The sequence below is a fragment of the Protobothrops mucrosquamatus genome, unplaced genomic scaffold (assembly GCF_001527695.2).
Source record: "Protobothrops mucrosquamatus isolate PMUCROS unplaced genomic scaffold, P.Mucros_1.0 scaffold_3, whole genome shotgun sequence".
NCBI lineage: Eukaryota > Metazoa > Chordata > Lepidosauria > Squamata > Viperidae > Protobothrops > Protobothrops mucrosquamatus.
In genome coordinates this window covers 721,465-742,189 of record NW_015386079.1, presented here as the reverse complement: position 1 = coordinate 742,189, position 20,725 = coordinate 721,465, and the positions used below count along the sequence as shown (strand labels likewise).

The 20,725-nt window shown below is 37.8% G+C and overlaps 1 protein-coding gene across 2 annotated transcripts in view; it reads left to right on the top strand.

The window, feature by feature from the left end:
- The window catches only part of ENAH (ENAH actin regulator), a 38,893-nt gene extending 18,481 nt beyond the window's left edge, over positions 1–20,412 (top strand). Inside the window, exons 5-13 of one of the 2 annotated variants that reach the window (XM_015829551.1) lie at positions 5,557–6,318; positions 8,507–8,802; positions 9,064–9,197; positions 9,583–9,637; positions 9,855–9,903; positions 15,713–15,779; positions 16,322–16,400; positions 16,835–16,892; positions 18,145–20,412. In XM_015829551.1, the coding sequence (XP_015685037.1) occupies positions 5,557–6,318; positions 8,507–8,802; positions 9,064–9,197; positions 9,583–9,637; positions 9,855–9,903; positions 15,713–15,779; positions 16,322–16,400; positions 16,835–16,892; positions 18,145–18,182 (1,538 nt within the window). In that variant the 3' untranslated portion in view covers positions 18,183–20,412. Of the gene's footprint in view, positions 1–5,556; positions 6,319–8,506; positions 8,803–9,063; positions 9,198–9,582; positions 9,638–9,854; positions 9,904–15,712; positions 15,780–16,270; positions 16,401–16,834; positions 16,893–18,144 lie in introns of both variants that reach the window. The other variant, XM_015828867.1, reaches the window with a different exon arrangement.
- Positions 20,413–20,725: the final 313 nt, after the last annotated feature.

Sequence of the window (20,725 nt, the reverse complement as noted above, 5' to 3'; positions counted from 1 at the left end):
GACTTGGTTATTCCAGCTTGCAGGACTGGCCTAGGGTAATTTTTAGAGGGGTTTTAATTATATTTTAATTGGACTATGTTTAAAATATTTCTTTTTAATTAATTTTAAATCTGTATTGTCATTTATGTATTTTAATTGATTGTCAGCCGCCCTGAGTCCGCGAGGAGAAGGGCGGGATATAAATTTAAATATAATAATATAATAATAATAATTATGAGAAGTGATAATACTGCTTTATACTGTACTTGTGAAACCACACTTGGAATACTGCATACCGTTCTGATCACCAATGATACAGAAAAGATGCTGAGACCCTAGAAAGAAGAGAAAAGCAACAGAGATGATAAAGGGTCTGGAGGCTAAATCATATGATGAACGGTTGAGGGAGCTAGGGTACTCTTCTAGCCCAGGGCTTTTCAACCAGTGGTACGGGTACCACCTGTGGTACATTGGCACCTGGCAGGTGGTACGCGACCATCCCAGAAAAGTGGTAGCGGGGATGGCTGAAGCTGCAGGGCTGTCAGGGCTCAGCGGAAGCACCAGGATCAGCGCCAGGCTGATCATGGCGCTTCCGCTGAGCCCAGAAGAAGTGCCAATCAACTGGAATGTTGCAGCATCTCCAGGGTCTTGTGATTTACATTCAGATGCTTGGCAACTGATTCATATTTATGACGGTCACAGTGTCCAGTGTCCCCCAGCAGACAGGGGGAATAAAAACCAAACACACCCCCACCCCACCCCCACTGCCAATCCTCAACAGAAATGCTCACAACAATGAAAACCTCGGACAGGAGGAAGAGCACCGCCGGGCGGGCAGGCAGGTGTCTTGCTCGGCTGTGCCTTGGGGGGCACTTTTTCCCGTGCCACTGTAACTTCGAACAGTCATTAAGTGAACTGTTGTAAGTCGAGGACTACCTGTACTTTATCACTTTTTTCCTTTTTTTTTTTTTTGGTCATCAAGTTTTTGACACCTTGCTAGGCGACGGGTGGTACTCGGATACTGCCATATCCTAAAAGTGGTACAATAGGTGAAAAGGTTGAAAAGCCCTGTTCTAGCCCATCGAAGAGAAGGACTTTGGGGGCGGGGGAACATGATAACTGTCTTTCAGTACTTTAAAGGCTATCACAGAGAAAAAGGGATTGACTTATTCTCCAAAGCACCAAATAGCAGACAAGAAATAATGGGTGGAAGCTTGTTAAAGAGAGATCCAACCTAGAATTAAAGAGAATTTTTCTGACAGAACAATTAATTAGTGGAATAGCTTGCCTCCTGAAACTGTGGGTGCTCCATCACTGGAAGTTTTCAACAATAGACTGGCAACCTTTTGACCAGGATGGTATAAGGTCTCCTGCCTTGAGCAGGATATTGGATTAGTAAATCTCCAAGGTCCCTTCCAGCTTATGATTCTATGTTCGCCTAGATCCTCATTAATGATGTTCTAATAAATTGTACCCGATCTGGTGCATCTGATTTTAATTTTAGCTATGTGAGATAGAGATAAATGTATGTTTGTGAGGGAATATTTACTTTTTTCACAAGCAAAAGTTGCCTACATGTTTATTTAAATTACGCAATGGTCTATAAAGTGTAAACGGTGCATGATATTTGTTATATCTCCTTTATCAATATTATTGAAATGATCAAATATCTGTATATTAAAATAGGTTGAAAAATTCAATGGGATATATTTATTTTTTCACATGATTGTAAACCTGGACAGTAAGTGGTATCAAGTTCATTCTCATCGTGCTATAGACCATGAATCTAAACATGTAGTACTATTGCCTTATAGCTTTGTAGAACCTTTTTTATAGTAAAACATGATTAACTTGTGCAACTTTGCAAATGGCTATTATTAGCTTAAAATATTTTTCTAGCTTTCCTTCCCACACTTATTACTCATTATTCAACTGCTTAAAACAATAAGTTATTTCAGCTAGAAAAAAATACATCCTGCCTTTTAATCTAAAAAGTCTTCTTAATTCTGACAAGCACACCTACAGCTATTTACATATTGAATTTACAGCAGTTCCTTTGCCCTACTGTATTTCCTGTCTCAATAGTGTTATTTTTAGCTATCCATTTCAGGAAGAATACTTTCATTTTTTTATGCTTTTGAAAGATTATTTATTTGAAATGTGATATTTACTTTCTTTAAAGGAAATCTGAGATATTAGCTGCAATTTGATACAGTCTGTAGTAGTAGGCAGCCCCTAGCCAACCTTGTCTGATTTTAAAATGCTAAGGAGGCTAAAAGCTTGTTAGTACCTGGATGGTAGACCATCGGGAAGAACAGAACTTTCGACCAGATTGGGAAGTCTCATCTTAGAGAAGAGCAATAGTAAATCTTTTGTGTTGTATTCTTATCAAGCAAACCAGATTGACATGTTTATATATTTACTAGGAATTAACATTATCCTAAAGGAGCCTTTATTTTTTGTAGATATCTGAGGGAAAGTTCCATTGGACTCAGTGGGATTTACTTGTGAATAAGTATGGTGATGCTTAAAAATTTGTGAACCTTTTTGAAGTTTCGGTGTTTTTGCATATAGCACAATCTGTTCTCCACACAACTGCTAAAACTAGATAAAGAGAACCCAGTTAAACAAATCAGTCAAAAATATTATACTTGTTCATTGAGGAAAATTATCAAAGCTACATATTTGTGTGTGGCAAAAGGATGCAAACCTTTGCTTTCAGAAACTGGTATGCCTGTCTTGGGCAGCAATAAATAAACGCAACTAAATGGTTTCTGAATGTTGATTAGCCCTGCACATTGGCTTGGAGAAATTTTAGCCTATTTCTACTTACAGAACAGCGTCAACTCAGGGAGTTGGTGGGTTTCATTGTTATGAAATTCCTGCTTTAGCTCCTACAGTAATATTTCTATAGGATTAATGTCAGGACTTCGAGTTGGCATTCTAAAACATTAACTTTCATATGCTTTAACCATTTTTTGATCACAGGACTTGCGTATTTTGAATCGTTGTCTTGCTGTGTGATCCACTTCCCCTTGAGCTTCAGTTTATAGACTAATACCATGACATTTTCCTCTAGAATTTGCTAGTGCAATTCGGAATTCATAGTTCCATCAATGATGACAAGCCATCCTACTTCAGAGGCAACAAAGCAGTCCCAAAGCATGATACTACCACACCAAGTTTCACAGATGGGATAAGATTCCTGGGCTGGAATACTGTATTTATTTTTTGCAAACATTTTTCATTGAAGCCAAAAAGTTCTATTTTGGTCTCATTCATCAACAGAACATTCTTCCAGAAGCCTTCTGACTTATCCAGGTAGTATTTTGCAAAGTGTAGATGGCAGCAGTATTCTTTTTGGAGAATAGTGGCTTTCTCCTTGCAATCCTGCCATGCACACCATTGTTCAGTCTGATTATCATCCAATTGAATGAAACATCTGACTCTAATTTCTCCTTCAAATGAACTGATAATCCTAGATGTTCACATACTTTTGCTACATACAAATGTGTAGCTTTGGGCCATTTTCTTTAATAAATCATGTTTTTGACTCATTTGTTCAATTGAATTCTCTTTATTTCAAAATGTGAGTCAAACATGACTGTTTCTCGACTTAAAAATAGAGAAACAGTCATGTATAGCTCACATTTATGCAGAAATATGGAAAATTCAAACAGCTCACAAATATTCTAGCGCTATTGCAGTACAATTGCATTACTTTGATTCAGAAGAGTTGCTTTGGAACATAAACCCATAATCTTTCTGAGATAAATTAAAACAGAATCATCTTTTTCCAGGATCACATGGCTACTGCAGTTGTGGACTTTTGCTGCAATTGTGCAGTCCTGAAAGTTCTGAAAATAGTTGTGGCTGCAAAAAGGTGCAGCTGCTCCTATTCGTTTCATATTTAAACTAAATCAAAGCCCTGGGAGACAAGATTATATTATTCCTATAATGAAATTATACCCTCCTCCTCTGTAAAAACTATTAAGATCACTAACCCCCAAAATGATTAAGGTCTGACCTAGGATGGTTGTTGAAATATGGTAAGAGACTGGCAGACTTTTCATGGAGAAAGCACCCTTGGTGTGCTTTCTGTCTTCTAACTCCGTGATATATGAACCCCAAGACCTGATCATTAGGTTCTTGATGGTCCTGGTCTCAGTCTACTGCTGCTTAATATCAGATTGGCTAATAATAAGGGCTCTCATTCAATATCTTATTTTGAAGGAGAAGGCCAATCTGGTTTAAATTACTGAAAGTTGAGGGACCATAGAAAGAAGTCATCTGGTTTTATAAACATGTCTTCCTAGGATGCAAGCATCAGCTTTAGTTCAAGGGCAAGGATGAAAGAATAGCTGCTAGATACCTATTTAGAGTTATCTATTCTAAAAATCTTATTGGTGAGTTAGGAAATGGATGTAATTTCTGCATCTCTGCAGTATCCTTGTCTGAACTGCTCAATTCAGTTGTTGGGCTGTTGGTAGACTGTGGCAGGCTTATGGTTCCAGGAACTTCATGGACTTGGATTCTGATTGTGCAGGTTCTATGCAGTTGGCTGAGACATGATTTGACATGGTTAACTGGGAAGAATTTAATCCTGTTAGGCTTGAAAAAATGGATGGGATATTTAGAGCTATGAGTGCATTCACTTGTAATTTCAATCCATGTCATTCCTGGTTAGTTAAGACCTCCTGGGAGGTAGAATGTGACTTGGGTCCAAGTGGTGGTGAATACTTTTTTCAGATAGAGGGAGAAGTCTCACCCTATGTTTAAGGAAGCAGTAGTTTACCCTCTCCTCAAGAAGCCAGTCTTGAATCTGACCATTCTGGGTAATTTCTGGCCTGTCTCCAACTTTCCCTTCTTGGGGAAGATCATTACAGTTTATGCTTAGGAAAAGTCATATGGCTGGACCCAAGAAATGTGCTGGCAGTCCTTGTTTACTGACCACTCATTCAGTAACCCTTCAAAGTTGGAATGGAACTGAATGAGTGCCATTTACAATCAGTCTTCACCGTTCTCACCATGGCAGTGCCTCCATAGTCACCTCCACCCAACTTAGTGTCCAGGAGTGGTATTTTTCATAGGATCACTTTTTTTCTTGGCATTTATGTCTTTGCATGTTGTTGTTTTTTATGATTTTAAGATTTCATTTTACTATGTAGTTTTTTATTGTTTCATTATTATTGATGTGCACCACCCTGAGTCATGTGCTGAATAGGGCAGCCATGTACTGTAGATAAATAAATGAGGGAAATCGCTACCCTTAATTCCAACCAGCTAATTTTTATGATTAGTTTGAAAGTATACTCTGTAGTGCAGCTTCTTTTATAGAACAAAGTTGTAATTTTATATACTAATGCAAATACGAATGGCAAAAGTGAATTAAAAATTGATACTATATAAACTCTCCTAACAGTAATTTACTTGTGCCTAATCCTCTGGTACTAACTATAGTCTGCATTGTAAATATCGTTTGAATGCTGGTTTTGTTGCTTCATTAGCTCCCTTTTTCTCTTTCTCTCTCTCTCTCTCTCTTTTATCCTGCCTTTGCTGATGCTATCTTCTGTCCAGCTCCATCTTTTGACAACTCCCTGTATAATACTTCACTTCCTGAATATGCCAGTTGCCAGCCTCCTTCAGCACCACCTCCTTCATATGCTAAAGCAATGTCAGAATCTACCCCGGACTATGCTATAGTGACTTCTACACAGTCGATTTCCTCCCCCCCTACACCACCACTAAGGCACTCTGCATCACGTTTTGCTACGTCTTTGGGCTCTGCCTTCCACCCTGTTCTTCCCCATTATGCTACAGTTCCTCGTCCAGTAAATAAAAATTCTCAGCCACCTTCACCTGTAAACCCCCCTCCCTCTTTGCCCCCAACTACCAAGTCAACTACTTGGTCAGCTTCTAGTTTTGCACCCCTTCCCCCTTCACCTCCTGTAATGATTAGCAGCCCTCCAGGCAAAGCCACTGGCCCCAAGCCTGTTCTCCCTATTCCTGTTACTGTTCAGTTATCTCATATGTCCCCCACTGCACCTAATGGTCTTCCGGAATTGACAAATTATTCAGTTTCTTCACCACCTACCTCAGGTCCAGCACCACTACCACCATCTTCCTTTCAACCTCTCTCAGTCTCTGGAGTTCAAGCTTCTTCTCCAACCTCCCCTAATGCCTCAGCTCCCTCATCCAAGCCTAGTGTTCTCCCTTCTCCCTCTGCAGCTCCCCCTGCCTTTGTTGAGAACTCTCTAAACTCTATGCTGGGAGACTCCTCTGCTTCTGAGCCAGTCTTGCAGACAGCCTCTCAGCCGGCTGAATCTACGTCTCAGCAGGGTAAGGTTTCTGATGTTCATACTAATTAACTAATAAAAAAATGCACTCAAACTAATTTGCATCCCAAACTTGATTTATCCTGAAGAACTAACACTTTTAAAGCTCTTCTAATATCCTTTTTTTTTTTTTTAGCAAAATGTTAAATGTATCAGTGTTTTACTTTGGAAAAATACTTTGGAAGAATGGTTTGCTTATTTGTTGAAATAGTTTCTAAACTGTTATTTGTGGAGAAGGGATTTACTGAAAGTAAACATAAACTTGGTTAAATGAAAAATTCTGACAGTGAATTGCAGTTTTCGTACTGTAATATTTTTCCTTAGAATATTTCTTTTGAGAGTCTTTCCATTGATACTCCATTGGAAATAGGGTGGATCAGAAATGGAGATAGATAGACAGACAGACAGACAGACAGACAGACAGGCAGGCAGGCAGGCAGGCAGGCAGGCAGATAGATAGGCAGATAGATAGATAGGCAGGCAGGCGTATTAATTCATGCCATCTGTGTATATGGATAACTTTAAGCTCCTCTTATTTAATATATTTAACAGAAAATTCTTAGGAGTCTAACTGATGTGTTTTTATAAATCAGTTTTGTAACAAATTAATTGTTTTTCTATATTTACCCGAAAGGAAGATGATGGGTTTTTCCCCCCCTCCAAATGGGATTGAAATGAGAGAGTTATCTTACATTTACAGTAAATTTTGTAATAGAGGCAGAAGAAACTCTTCAAGAAGGAACAGGTATGAAGACCCTGGTCACTGTACAGAGTGCCTGTAATGGAAAGCCTGTCTGCCATGAGTTGATATCCTGATTAAAAAAAAAACAGAATTATCAAATCATGAAGAGAACTTCCACATAGAGACAGGCTCTCCATTATAGGCACTTGTCTTCAAACATTATTCCTAATACACAACAAATCTCTCCCCACTACTGCTACACAGAGTAGACTAGGTGAAACATCTTTTTTTCGCATAATAGCAGCTCATGCGTGCTTATTTATGAGTAAGCACTATTAAACTTTGTGGGACTTACCATAGGGTGAACATATATAGGCTTATGCTTATAAAACATAGCTTCCTTCAGATAAATTCTTTTTTTTATATATGAGTTTGTGGAATTATGTGGGATGGAAAATGGAGAATCAATCAATTAATTTAACAAATAGGGGGCCTCTTTTACATATAATTAAATTTAATTAATCATCATTAATATGGATTTTTTTGGGGGGGAGAGGAAGAACAGATTCTGGCCATTGTGTACATATATACACAAATATACACAAATGTCACATGTACAAATCTGTTGGTGAAAATAAATCTTGAGGATTTTTTGCCTTTGAGGTTGTCAACTCTAATAAAATAAGGAAATGGTGGAGTGTCCAAAATGTTTCCATGTGCTTAATTTTTCTTCCATTTAATTATTTTTTGGAGAAATATCTAATTCAAGGTCATATTCCTATCGGGTAAATATCACTATGTAGGATTATTTTTAGATAAACATCTAAGGAATCTCTTTTTTCCAAATAAGTCATAATTCAAGATTAGGCAAATTCTTAAGAGAGTTGTGATAATCTGTATTTCCAGGCAAAATTATATCCTAATTATAGAATATTTTTGTTTTCATTAATGCTGTTGGGGAAAATAATCATTCCATCAACAGATTGAAATGTTCTAACACACTAATATATGTTTTATTAATACTTCTGGAGGAAAATCCAAAAGCATGAAATGTGAATAGAAATGTAAATATTACTTTCTGGTATTTTCTATTTAAAACATGCTTAAATAATAAAATTGAAGGAATGGAAAATGCATTTTTTAGGTATACAAAGAAGGAACAAATTATATTATATTGCTGTAATTCAGCTTAAAAATAGACCTATATGTTTTAACTATAAAAGCTTTTCCATTGTTATACTGGACATAAATATTATTTTCATCATTATTCTCTTTAAGAAATTTTGAGTGCTGTTTTTCCAAACTAAATTGTTCATGTTAATTGAAGCATATTAATATGGCTGAATGTTTTTCTGAAATGACACTGACTGGTTTCCTAATGAAAGCCACATTAGGATATATACAGTTTTTTTTTTCATTTTAAATACTAGAGAATTAATTATTTTGGATTTTACTTGGTATCTCAATTCCTGTATTTGGTTTCTGTATGTGTGTATGTATTTTTCACCAGGTGTTACACAAGGACCACCTGCACCCCCTCCCCCTCCCCCACTCCCATCTGGCCCTGTTCAGTCCCCATCAGCAGTTCCACCTCCTCCTGGACCACCTCCTCCTCCTCCACCTCTTCCATCTTTAGGGCCACCTCCACCACCACCTCCTCCCCTTCCTGCTCAGGTTCCTCTTCCACCTCCTGCTCCTCCTCTCCCTGCTACTGGCTTTTCCATGGGAACGATGTATGAAGATTATCGACCTTTAACAGGACTGGCTGCTGCTCTTGCTGGAGCCAAACTCAGAAAAGTATCACGGGTAAGTACAATTCAAATTCAAGTTTTTAAATTCAGTTTAAAAATCTTAGTTTTAGATTTTCACAAAAATGGCAAGAAGTGTCTATAAAACTTTCCATGTTAAGTATAGTATGTTAAGTATACTCTCTCTCTCTCTCTTTCTCTCCGCGTGTATAAATGAATAAATGGGCAGCTTGACAGTATCTTTCCCATATACTTTAGTGTCACTATATGTTCTTAATAATAATGCTACCATCATCTCTGCTTTTCTGCACACTTATAGAATGAAGATTCTCCTATTCCAAGTGGAGCAACAAATTCTGCTTCACCCAAAACAGATACTAGTCGTGGAAATGGGCCACTGCCACTTGGAGGAAGTGGATTAATGGAAGAAATGAGTGCTCTGCTTGCAAGAAGGTAAGAATTTAACTATAGTGTTTTTTTAATGTATGCACCTTTGAACAAACTTGTGATTCTTGATGACTATCTGGAGTAGTTAGTGTAATACTTTTGGGAAGTTATTTTTGGAGGTAGTTGTCATTGTGTTCTTTCTAAGGCTGAGATACTAGCCGAAAGTAATCCAGCTGGTTTGCATAAGGCAGGATTAGAACACACTACCTCCTAGTGCCTTTAACCCCTACACAAAACTGGGATCCAACTAAATTTTCACAGAACTAAAAGTGATATTAGCAAGACTTGCTCTTTTATCACTTTTCTTATCAGAATTTATGTTAGAACAGATGAATAAGAGAGTCAGATATTGGCAGATGGTAACCAAATACTCTTTTATCCTTACCTGAAGGAGAAGAATTGCTGAGAAGGGGTCATCAGAAACAGAAACAAAAGAAGAAAAAAGTGTAAGTTGAAAATACTCTGGCAAATTATATGACATTCTGCAATTAAATGTTATAATCATAGAAATTAATCTGTGTAATTGAAAAAATATTTCAAACTTAATAGAGCTTGAGATTTTAGAATTATGATTTTCATGTTGGTTTTGGAATTAGGTGTTTTTCCTTTAGTCACAAATTTAAGCAGATTTGTAAAATATTATATTTTTATCTCATTGAACAGGAAGAACCAGAGCCTTTAGTTCCCAAGCCTCCTTCAACAAGCACACCTGGTAAGTTGTATAAATTGTGTAACATGAGACTGCATAGCTGATAACTTTCTCTTGTACAGTATTGAAATATGTGACATAAATTGTGGTAAATAATTTTGAAGTTGAAGAGATTTTTGCTTATTTTTAATATGGTTCATTTAAGAAAAAAATATATAACTCTGTATCCTTTTGGTTTAAGAAAACAGAATCATAATCTGTATTCCTTTTAATTCAATGCATTTATATATTTAAAGTGTTTATTAAAAGGTTTCTAATAATGGATTTATCAAACATTCAGTGCATGAATCATTTAATCTACAGAACAACTGAGTTGGCAGCCCATTCCCAAAATTTATTTATTTTATTATTAGACTCCAGATGGTTTACAACATAAAAAATCCACAACATAACCCCCCCCCATACCGCTCCCTCACTACCAATGGCAGCAGCAACAAAATGAAATCAACACTTAATTGACTCAATATCCATTCCTGGTCCCCGGGCTAAGGACAAAACCATGTCTTCAGGGCCTTTCAGAAAAGAAACAAGTTGGGGGCCAATCATATCTCAGGGGGGATTATATTTCGATAGAAAAGGGGCAACCAGCAAGAAGATCCTTTTCCATGGTCCCACCAGATATACATCACTAATAAATGGGTCCTGTAACATATCCTGCCTTCCCATCTGCTGGACTAGTTGTACGTAATGGGGGAGAGTGGTCCTTCAAATACTGGCCTCAAGCCATGAAGTCTGCATGCTTCAGAGGTTTTGGACCATTTCATGAATAAAAAGGTCTGGTTGAATCAATGCAAAAAACAAGGCTTTTTGATTTGAGCAGAAATGTATATGGGGAACAGAAAAAGGTTAAAAGGAAGAGGAATGGAATAAAGGAGGATGGTTTTATCTGAAGAGAAATGGTTGATGTCATGGTTCCAACAGACAGAGACAAATAAAACAGAACTCCAAGGCTTGCAAGTTCCTCAAAGAACATGTTTATTGATACAAAGTATCGGCATGTCAAAAGTGAAACTAAGTCTAAATAGATACATAACAATCCCCAATACAAAGTTAGGTAATCCCAACCCTAAAGCTATGCAAACTACTGCGTCCCCCAATACATCTTCTTGGCAGGCTTTTCACGAAACGCCCAGCCTGCAGTCCCAGGAGCAGCCTTCCCACAGGAGAAAATCTGTTTAGTCTAGAAAAGCACCTGCTAAACCCCCCTCCCTTTGTGCTATGTGTCAACCGAAAATGAGTAGGGAAAATGGCTGCAGTCACGCTCATTTTCAAAGTTGACAGTCTGTTCCTCTTCAGAAAAAAAGAGTCTGCAGGGGAAACAAAAATCAGGTTAGGTATGCCCTCGAGGCTAGTGAGGGTATTTATCATAAAACCTTTTTATCAATCTATCCACCTTTACATTTGTACATTTCACCTATGTAGCCTCTGAAAGGGGGTAAACTTTCCACTGGACAAGGTATTGTAACTTTCCTTTGTACAGCCTAGAATCAAGAATACGTTTTATCTCATAATGTGTCTCTTCCTCTACCACCATTGAACCAGGTGGCTCTTTTGGAATAGGTCTTAAAGTGGATTCTGACACAGGTTTCAAAAGACTGCAGTAAAACACCAGGTGAACTTTCCCCAACAATCGTGGAAGTTTTAACTCCACCATCACAGGGTTTATGATTCTGATAATGGGGAAAGGACCAAGGAATTTCGGGCCCATTTTTTTACTAGGTAACTTTAACTGTAGATATTTAGTTGAAAGATAAACTAATTGTCCAACATAAAAAGATTTTTGAGGGGAACGTTGTTGTCTGCTTGCTCCTTGTAAACCTTGGTAACTTTGGTCAGTGCCTTCTTCACGTTCACCCAACCCCCCTGGAAAGATGTCACCCATTGGTCCAAAGTCTGGGAAGTAGGAGGCTCCTGTGGGAACTCCGGCATGGGCACAAAATCTCGACCCGTCACTATTTTGAATGGTGTGAGACCAGTGCTACTGTGCACAGTATTATTGTAGGCTACCTCTGCAAAAGGTAAAAGGTCAGCCCAATTAGACTGTTAGTAATTTATATAACATCTGAGGTACTGTTCCACCATTGTGTTAGCTTTCTCAGCAGCTCTATTAGTATTCGGATGAAAAGCAGATGAAAGCCCCTGGGAGGACCCAATCAGTTTAACAAACTCCCTCCAGAACTTTCAGTAAACTGGACCCCTCTGTCAGAAATAATTCTCTTTGCGGCACCATGGAGTTGGCATATGTGCTTCAGAAACAGTTTGGTTAGCTTCTGGGCAGAGGGAAGTCCTGAGCAAGCAATGAAATGTGCCTGTTTGGAAAATAGATCAATCAAAGCCCATATCACAGTGTTTCCCTTGCTCTCAGGTAATTCTACTATAAAATCCATGGCTATTTCTTCCCAAGGCTGAGAGGGGTCGGCCACTTGCTGCAATAAACCTGGTGATTTTCCAGGATGCTTCTCCATGGTAGCACAAGTGGCACAACTTTTTACATAACTCTCAATGTCCTTTTTCATTCTCGGCCACCAGAACTGCCTGCGCACTAGATGTAATGTTTTTAAAAATCCAAAGTGACCCACTTGCATAGCGTCATGACTCCGTTGCAACACCTGGAGTCTGAGGCCTTCTGGGAGGTATAACTTAGAATCTTTCCAAGCTAATACCCCCCTTAAAGTCAATATAGATTTGTTCTTTAAACCAGGAATCAGTCTCTTAAGTTCTCCTTCAATTCCTTTAGCGATCGATTGTCAGGATCAGCAGAGGGTCTCTGTGTGTCCGATCTGGTTGTTATTGGGAAGCAGATTGCGGCAGAGGAATAATGGATTTAATTACTTCCTCTCGGTTGCTCTTGAATTGGAGCATTCTAGACAAGGCATCAGCCAAAAAGTTCTTGCCTCCAGAAAAATATTTTAAAGTGAAACTAAAACGGTTAAAGTATTGAGCCCACTGAACTTGCTTGGGGGGATAATTTGCTGGGGGTCTTGAGAGCCTCCAAATTCTTGTGATCAGTCCATACCTCAAAAATATTTCCCTCCCTCCAAAAAATGACGCCCGGGCCTTGACGTGCCCAGTTGGTTTTTCTCTTTCCCCTCTGGGAGCTCTTCATGGTTTTGTGGCAGAAACTGGAATGCTGGGTTGAGGGTGAGGAGCGGGGCGCTCCACAGCACGATGACCCATCTGACTGCACTGGTAGCACTTGATGGGAGCCTGGCTGGCGCTTGGGAGATGCAGGTGGCTGCAGAGGCTTGGGACGTTGGCCATAGAGGTGTTCCTCTTGGACGTACGGCGGCTTGGGCTCAGTGGTGTTTGACTTTTTGGGGCGGTTCAGTTCGATGTCTAGCACCACTGCCATATGGTAACACTCACGTAATAGAAAAACCTCGAATGATGCAGGCTTGAAGTAAGTCACGATCTAGCCCGTTTGAAGTAATTGACCAGTGACCCGTTCAGTCCACTGCCCCAGCCAATTAGCAACTCTTCTGAATTCACAGACGTACTCCTTTGCGGGGCGACCTCTTTGCCTCAGGCGGTAGATTTCTTTCTCGGTCATCAGGACTTGGGATTCATCTTCAAACTGACCCCTCAGTTGCTCCATGAATAGATTAATGTCGTGCAATTCAGGAGCCCCTTCATCATGGAGGTTGGTCACCCAGTTCCTCCTCTAAATTCGACGCCACAGCATTCACCATCATAGCCCCATCCAGGTAGGCATAAGCATAGCGATCCAAATGAGCCCACACCTGGTTTAGGAAAAAGGTCAACTTCTTGGGATCCCCATTGAAGGTGGGCTTGCTGGGGATGGCTCGAATCTTGGGGCTACCTGCGCCTGCTGCTGGGCTTGGGCGGCTTGCTGATCCTGGGGACGTGGTCAAATCACTCTCCGGACTTCTCTTGGCTGGGCTCCAAGACTGGCATCCTGAGGCCATGACAACGGGCTTAGCTGGGATACAGGGCTCAGTATCATAGCTGGTGGGGGGTGGGAGAAGCAGCACAGGCTCCAGCAGTTGGGCTGGAACTCCGGCGAGGGGGAGGGAGAGATGAGTAGTTTTTGGCATTTCTCTCCAGGGCACCTACCTCCTGGGCAACAGGAATCATATCTTTTACCTCCAGCCGGCTGAACTTCTCCTTCAGTTGTTCGAGCAAGGGGCTGTGGACTGTGACTGAAATCTCCACTCTCCAGAGTCAGCCCATCCCATCGAGCTCTTTCCTTTCTTGCCATCCACAGACAAAGAACCCTGGGACGGCAGCAATAAAAGCTCCTCTCCAGCGGTTACAGGAGTGCTCCTGCGCTGAGGGGCAGCCTCGGCTTGGAAGAGGTCCACTAAGGCTGTAGTTCCTGCCTGCGGTACCAATTTCCCAGGTTGGATCAACCTGGTTTTCGGCCGAGCCCCTGCCAGTGACGCCTCCTGGATGGCTGGAGCGCCAGCTTGTGCTCTGATAGCCTGAGTCCCATTGCCGCTAGCAACAGTTTCAACTTTCTCCTCCATCTCGAGTCTTCACCGAGTCTTTACCGCTCTCCCAAAAGTGAGTGGGTAGGCGGTCGGGGCCCAGCACCCCCAAAAATGAAGTTTTTAGGAGACTTGGTTTAATGTCATGGTTCCGACAGACAGAGACAAATAAAGCAGAACTCTGAGGCTTGCAAGTTCCTCAAAAAATTTGTTTATTGATACAAAGTATCGGCACATCAAAAATGAAACCAAGTCTGAATAGACACGTAACAATCCCCAATACAAAGTTAAGTAATCCCATCCCATAAGCTATGCAAGCTACTACATCCCCCCAATATATCTTCCTGGCAGGCTTTTCACGAAATGCCCAGCCTGCAGTCCCAGGAGCAGCCAATAACCTTGGTTCCCACGGGAGAAAATCTGTTTAGTCTAGCGAAGCACCTGGTAACCCCCCCTCCCTCTGTGCTGTGTCAACTGAAAATAAGTAAGGGAAATGGCTGCAGCCACACTCATTTTCAAAGTTGACAGTTGGAGGAGAATGGAGAAAAACAAGGTACATTCCACTGGTTCTCAGAATGGTTCCAAGTGCAATTCAAGGCATCTGTTTCACCTATAAAGTTTCCTGTGACATGGGATGGGGCAAGGTTATTTGCAGGACCTCCTCTCCCCAATTGTTTCTACCCATTTCATTAGAAACGCACTGCAAATTCCTTCATTGAAAAATATCATCCTGCAAACCCAGAAAGCAGGAGTTTTCTGTTCCTGTGCTTGCCCTATGGACACCCCTCCCTCCAGTGTTTAGACTTGCCCTAGCCTGATGGTTTTCCAAAAAAATTTAAAGACTTTACAGGCATAGAGATTAGGAGTCGGTTAGGAGCTCATGGTTGCTTTTAATTGACTACCTTGGTAGTCATTATCAGTTTTATATATTTATTTTGGTTTTTATTTTGTATGGTGTTCTTACCTGTTGTTAGCTGCCCAGAGTCATTAACAGTGAAAGAGGGCAGAAGGCAGATTGATATAATACAAGGTTCTGGGACACTGGAATAAGCAGTTGAAGAGAGGGTAAAAAGATTAGTTGCTGGGTAAATGGGGGCCAGTAGACCATTGGGATATGCCATAATGGGGACAGTTGATAGAAGAAATAGGAAGACACAAATCAGTCTTGCTCTTCTTGTTCATCTGGATTTTGCTTTGTTCAAAGCTTGGAACAACCAAAGTTTTTTTGGTTTGGCCTACATTTGTTCTACCAAGCAGTGATTTATTCAAAGTAGTACAAAACATTATTCTCTTTAAGCGTGATAATTCTTTTAGAGTTATCCAGTGCATATAAGGCTAAAACTCAGACATTTTATTTCCTGTAGAATTAACAAGAAAGCCTTGGGAAAGAACAAATACAATGAATGGAAGCAAATCACCTATTATCTCAAGGTATTTAACACTTATTTTAAAAGCAATTTATATTACCCACAAATGACTGGAATAGAAGAGTTTTAAGTTAGATTTGATTAATAGCTTGTATATTCAGAACCATAAAGTTAAGAGAAGGAATAAACCATATTTGCTGTTTTGTCTTTTATATTTTTTAAATCATAGAAAATATCCCTTGTGATGTGCTAAGGTATGGAAAGGAAAAACATGCTTTTGGTTTTCTTGGAAACCAGCTATTGAAACATTGGAAATTTTGGAATGAAGCCCTTCTTGAAGATTTATTCAAATTTTGTAGATTTTCTTGCAGACTTATTTTTATTTCTATTTTTATGACATAACCAATTTTACATAGCTTATTTTAGTTGGAACTGGGAAAATTAACCTTTAGCAGTCCATCTATTGTGTACCTCAATCCCCATAATCCCTGGTTAACATGTTCAATTTCAAATATGCATTAAGAAAAACTGTTCAGTTCTTTGGAAAAATTACAGACATGATGAGCAGTGTGGAAATGTCATAATTTATACTGTTTTTCTTTTTAGACCAAAATCTGCATCTTCTGGGCAACCAAATACTAATGGAGTACAGTCTGAAGGACTAGACTATGACAGATTGAAACAGGTAGATATTTTCTGCTAGAAAAAATTTCTAAGCTTAGTATGGCTTATTGTCCACTTTTAAATTAAGCATTTTATTTTTGTATTGAATCAGCAGTGCTTGTGCTAAAAAATATGAAAATATGTTACAATTATCAGTGAATAACCAAGAATTTGAACTATGTACTCCTAAAATGTTACATTGTAAGATCTACAGAAACATTGCCCCCAACACCAAAGACTTAAAAAATGTTTTAACTAGATATCAACATTTGTACAATTTGGGCATGTGAACATACACATTTGTTGGCATATGAATCCTTAGTAAAAGTAAGGAGAATGTTGAAACTTTTAATTTTAATACATTTTAATTAATTTACTTTACATTAGGGAACAGATACTATTTTTGTTCGGAATATATTTGAAAAAAATAAACTTAGTCTTATTCTATTATCACAGGATATTTTAGAGGAAATGAGGAAGGAATTAACAAAACTAAAAGAAGAATTAATTGATGGTAAGTATATAAATTTGTGATTATTTGGTGGAGGGAGGTTCCTATGCAATTCTAGGAATGCATTAGAAGATTGAAAATTCCATTTGTCTCATTTTTTCTTCCTAGTCTTTCACTATCATAATTTCAGTTTTTATTATTTGAATGGCTCAGGTAATGATTTTTCAGTTCCAGTAGGAACTCGCTAAGCTTCGTATCAATCATTTTATTTAATAACTTCATTTCTTAGCTGATTTTTGAAACCATATCTTCCCAAGGTGTAGCTTACAACAAGAAAACAATATAATGGAAACTTATTAATATACAGTAATAATCTATTTTGTCAAATTTATATGACCACTTATCTCACATGAAGTGACATGTTAAATATAAATAATTTTAAGTACAATTTATTATAGATAAAAGTAAATAATATCATAAAAATTAAAAGAAAATTCAGGGAAAAACAAGTCATTATTTGACGCCCCCCCCAAACGATAGAAAGATAGACAAGGGATGCAGTACAAAAACACTTCAATTATGGCTTTGAATGTGATGGATAGAATATTAGATTTGGGCTTCATTCTGAAATAATGGAAAAATGCAATTTGTGGCAAATCAGGCAATATATTTGTACTGTAATTTATATGAAATTTGTGTAGATTACCCAAAAGATGGATATTGTGAACATTTTCATCACTTACATAACTTGGATTTTACAGACAATCCTTCCCCTCAAATGATCTTTTTAACTGATCATTTTATATTTTACCATATTGCAGCCACACTAAGGCCAGCAGAAGCAACAACAGTAATCAGTTGGATTTCCATCATTGATACCCATGAATAGTAATAGCAAATAAATAGATTTCCTAAAATCTTTCTCCCATATATAGTTATAATTATTCTTAGGCAACATAACCCTAAATTTACCTCTCATGTTTTCATGCCTCTTCTATTCAGTTTACTTTACTATGTATCATGAATGGTTGTTTTTATGTTTTTGTCAAATTTCATCAAATTTCAGTTTGATCATAATCTCTAAAACAAACAGTGCTATTTGTCCAAATACAGTGTTCTACAATCTTCCCACTTCATTTTCTATTTACAATAAATCAAACATGTAAATATTGTGAATCACACGCTATAATACAGTAATATTGTGGTGCTATCTGAGCTTTAAGATCTTAATGGACAAGTTTTTCAAACGTATCCGTTCACATCTTTCTTCACCAGTTAACAGACTATTTTTTTTCCCTCCCATTGCTCAAATCAGCAATTCGACAAGAACTGAACAAGTCGAATACAGTGTAGAAAGATTAGGACTAATATGTTTGGACCACTGGTCTTGCACAAAATCAGCTACATTTTGTGAGCTGCTGGAAGATAATGGAAAAATATTCTTGGAAGAAGGAGAAAACAAGATTCTGAACTTTCAGACAACAACATGGTGATACACTATTTCCTTTTGCTGCTGTTTTCTGACTTTCAACAAGATGGAAAATAGTCTTAAATTGTGGCAATGATTTATGCAGAAAATCATAAGCCTGTTAGGCAGGTGCATTGAAATGTTTCATATCAATATTGAAGCTGCATATTTACAGTGTATTAAGTTTTTAAAAAGGAGAAAAACTTAAGGAGGCTTTTCAGAGAGGTTTTTTTAGTAGAGAATTTAGCAAGTGAGATTGATAAACAATTGTATCTCAGGTAGTCTTCCTATCACATTAGATATTTCCTTGATCAAAAACAAAGCATGACTTCAATTCACAGCATAGATACTGTAAGACCCAATATTGATGAATGAGAGATCCAGGATACCATGGTATATTGAATATTGGATTCTTTGGATAAGCAAGCCTCTCTGATTAGCCTTCATGAAGTTTTTTTAAAGAAAAATGCAAATGCTGCCCAGATTATGAAGATATAGATGCCTTCCTAAAATGATATGCTTTACCAAATCTGAGACTTCTCCTGAATACAAATCAATATGATCAAATGTAAATTGTTAGATTGTTATAGACTTACCATAGGTTTTTGAGCTTTTAAGATTTATGCATGCAGACATTTTTGTAACATAAATAACCACAGAGTTGGCTTTTAATTTAAACCATTCTTGCATGCCACAAATATGAAATAGCCTTTTTACAATAAGGCCTAGTTAATGCCCAGGCAAAACTTGGGGAGGTGTTGGGTTGGGAATTGGGGCAACTTTTTTATTTAAACAATTTGTATTAATTGCTGCACTATTTTTCCTTATATTGCATGCATGTGTAATAATAAGGAAAATGTGATTTATCAGTAAACATGTTAAATAGAACCAGGTACTTAATACTTTTTGTATCATTTCATTTGTATTTCAAACTTAGTAATGTTTCAGTAGCAGTTCTTGAAAACCTGCTTTTTGCTTCTTTTTTCAGCTTGATATAAAGTTAAGCATTAAGCGTCAAGATAATACTTAGAAGAATTTTTTAAAACAGGCAATGAAAAGTAATAGCATATTATTTTCACATTGGCTACCTGCATTTGTTCATTGAATTAAGTTTTGGTATGATCCTAAAATAAATAAATCATGTGTTATTTTTCTACTCTTCTCCATCACTGACCTTAACAAAGTTTGTTTTAACCTGAATTTGTAAGTGATCAGTGTCAGTAAAGTGAGAAGAAATGGGATTGGGGGAAAAGTATTACTCCATTGGTATTTTTTGGGTTCTCCTATTTTTGTCACCATGCATTGAATTTTATTTCACAATTAAATATTGATATGTGGAAAAAAGAAAAAAATGAAAAGAAAAAAATGGAAAAAGGTCTTAAGAATTGATGTAGCAATCTAGTTTTAGAGGGAAAAAAAAATCACATATCCAGTTTTATCTCCTTCCCCATTTATACATTTGCATTACAATTTTTTAAACTTTTGTGTGTAATCTGTTTTGTGATTTGGGAAAAATATATGTATTCCTGATTACATCTTAAATTCACCATGTTGCAATAGTGGAATACTGATTTTATGATCTATGCTGATTTCAAAATAATGTTTGAGTTTAATTACTTGCTTTCTTAATTTACCCAGTTAACATCCAGTTTAGTTCACAAAGCTTTAACTAGCATATCCTCTCTGAGTATTGGACACCAAAGCAAATGAACAGCCCATTTTGGCTGTTTTCAGACAAACAGTCTTGTTTTCCCTCTTTGTATAAGACAGAAATATGGCTTATAACATGTAATTAGTGGCCATGACTTTAAATTATTTTTTCCACATTCTTTAATTGAAGGCATTTAAATCTCAAAGCAAATAATTGCTTGAAATTAAGAGGAGGCATTTTCATCTTTCGAAAGTAATGTATGTTTAAACAGTATAAGCTAAAATGCTTATTCCTGTCAGAAATCATGTTTGATTTTGTTTGTAAAGAAAATTCAAATATGGGCTCGCAGAATCTTAAACATGTAAGTGGTCCAAAGGTAAGAACATTAAGTTACTAGATTGTGAATGAAACTGGTTAATGCACTAAACGTTTTGTGCCTTGGTCTAAAATTAATGAGTTCTGTGTAAAGGGGAAAAGAAAAAAATGAAACTGAGACCTTGTCGTTCAACATGCATAGTTAACATGATCCTGAACTGAACCATTTCAGGAATCTCAGTCTAATTAAACTGTTAAATCAGGCTGTAATAGTGACAGTTATGCCATTGCCAGATAATTCTGTAAGTAAAATTAGCTACAGGTTATTAGATTCTTTTAATAATTCTTCTTTGAAAATGTAATGATGGTTCCTGTGCTTTTTGTAAGTAGATGCCTTAAGCTGAATATGGTTTAGGGGATCACTTTTAATTCCAGGAAGGCAATGCTTTCCTCAACACTGTG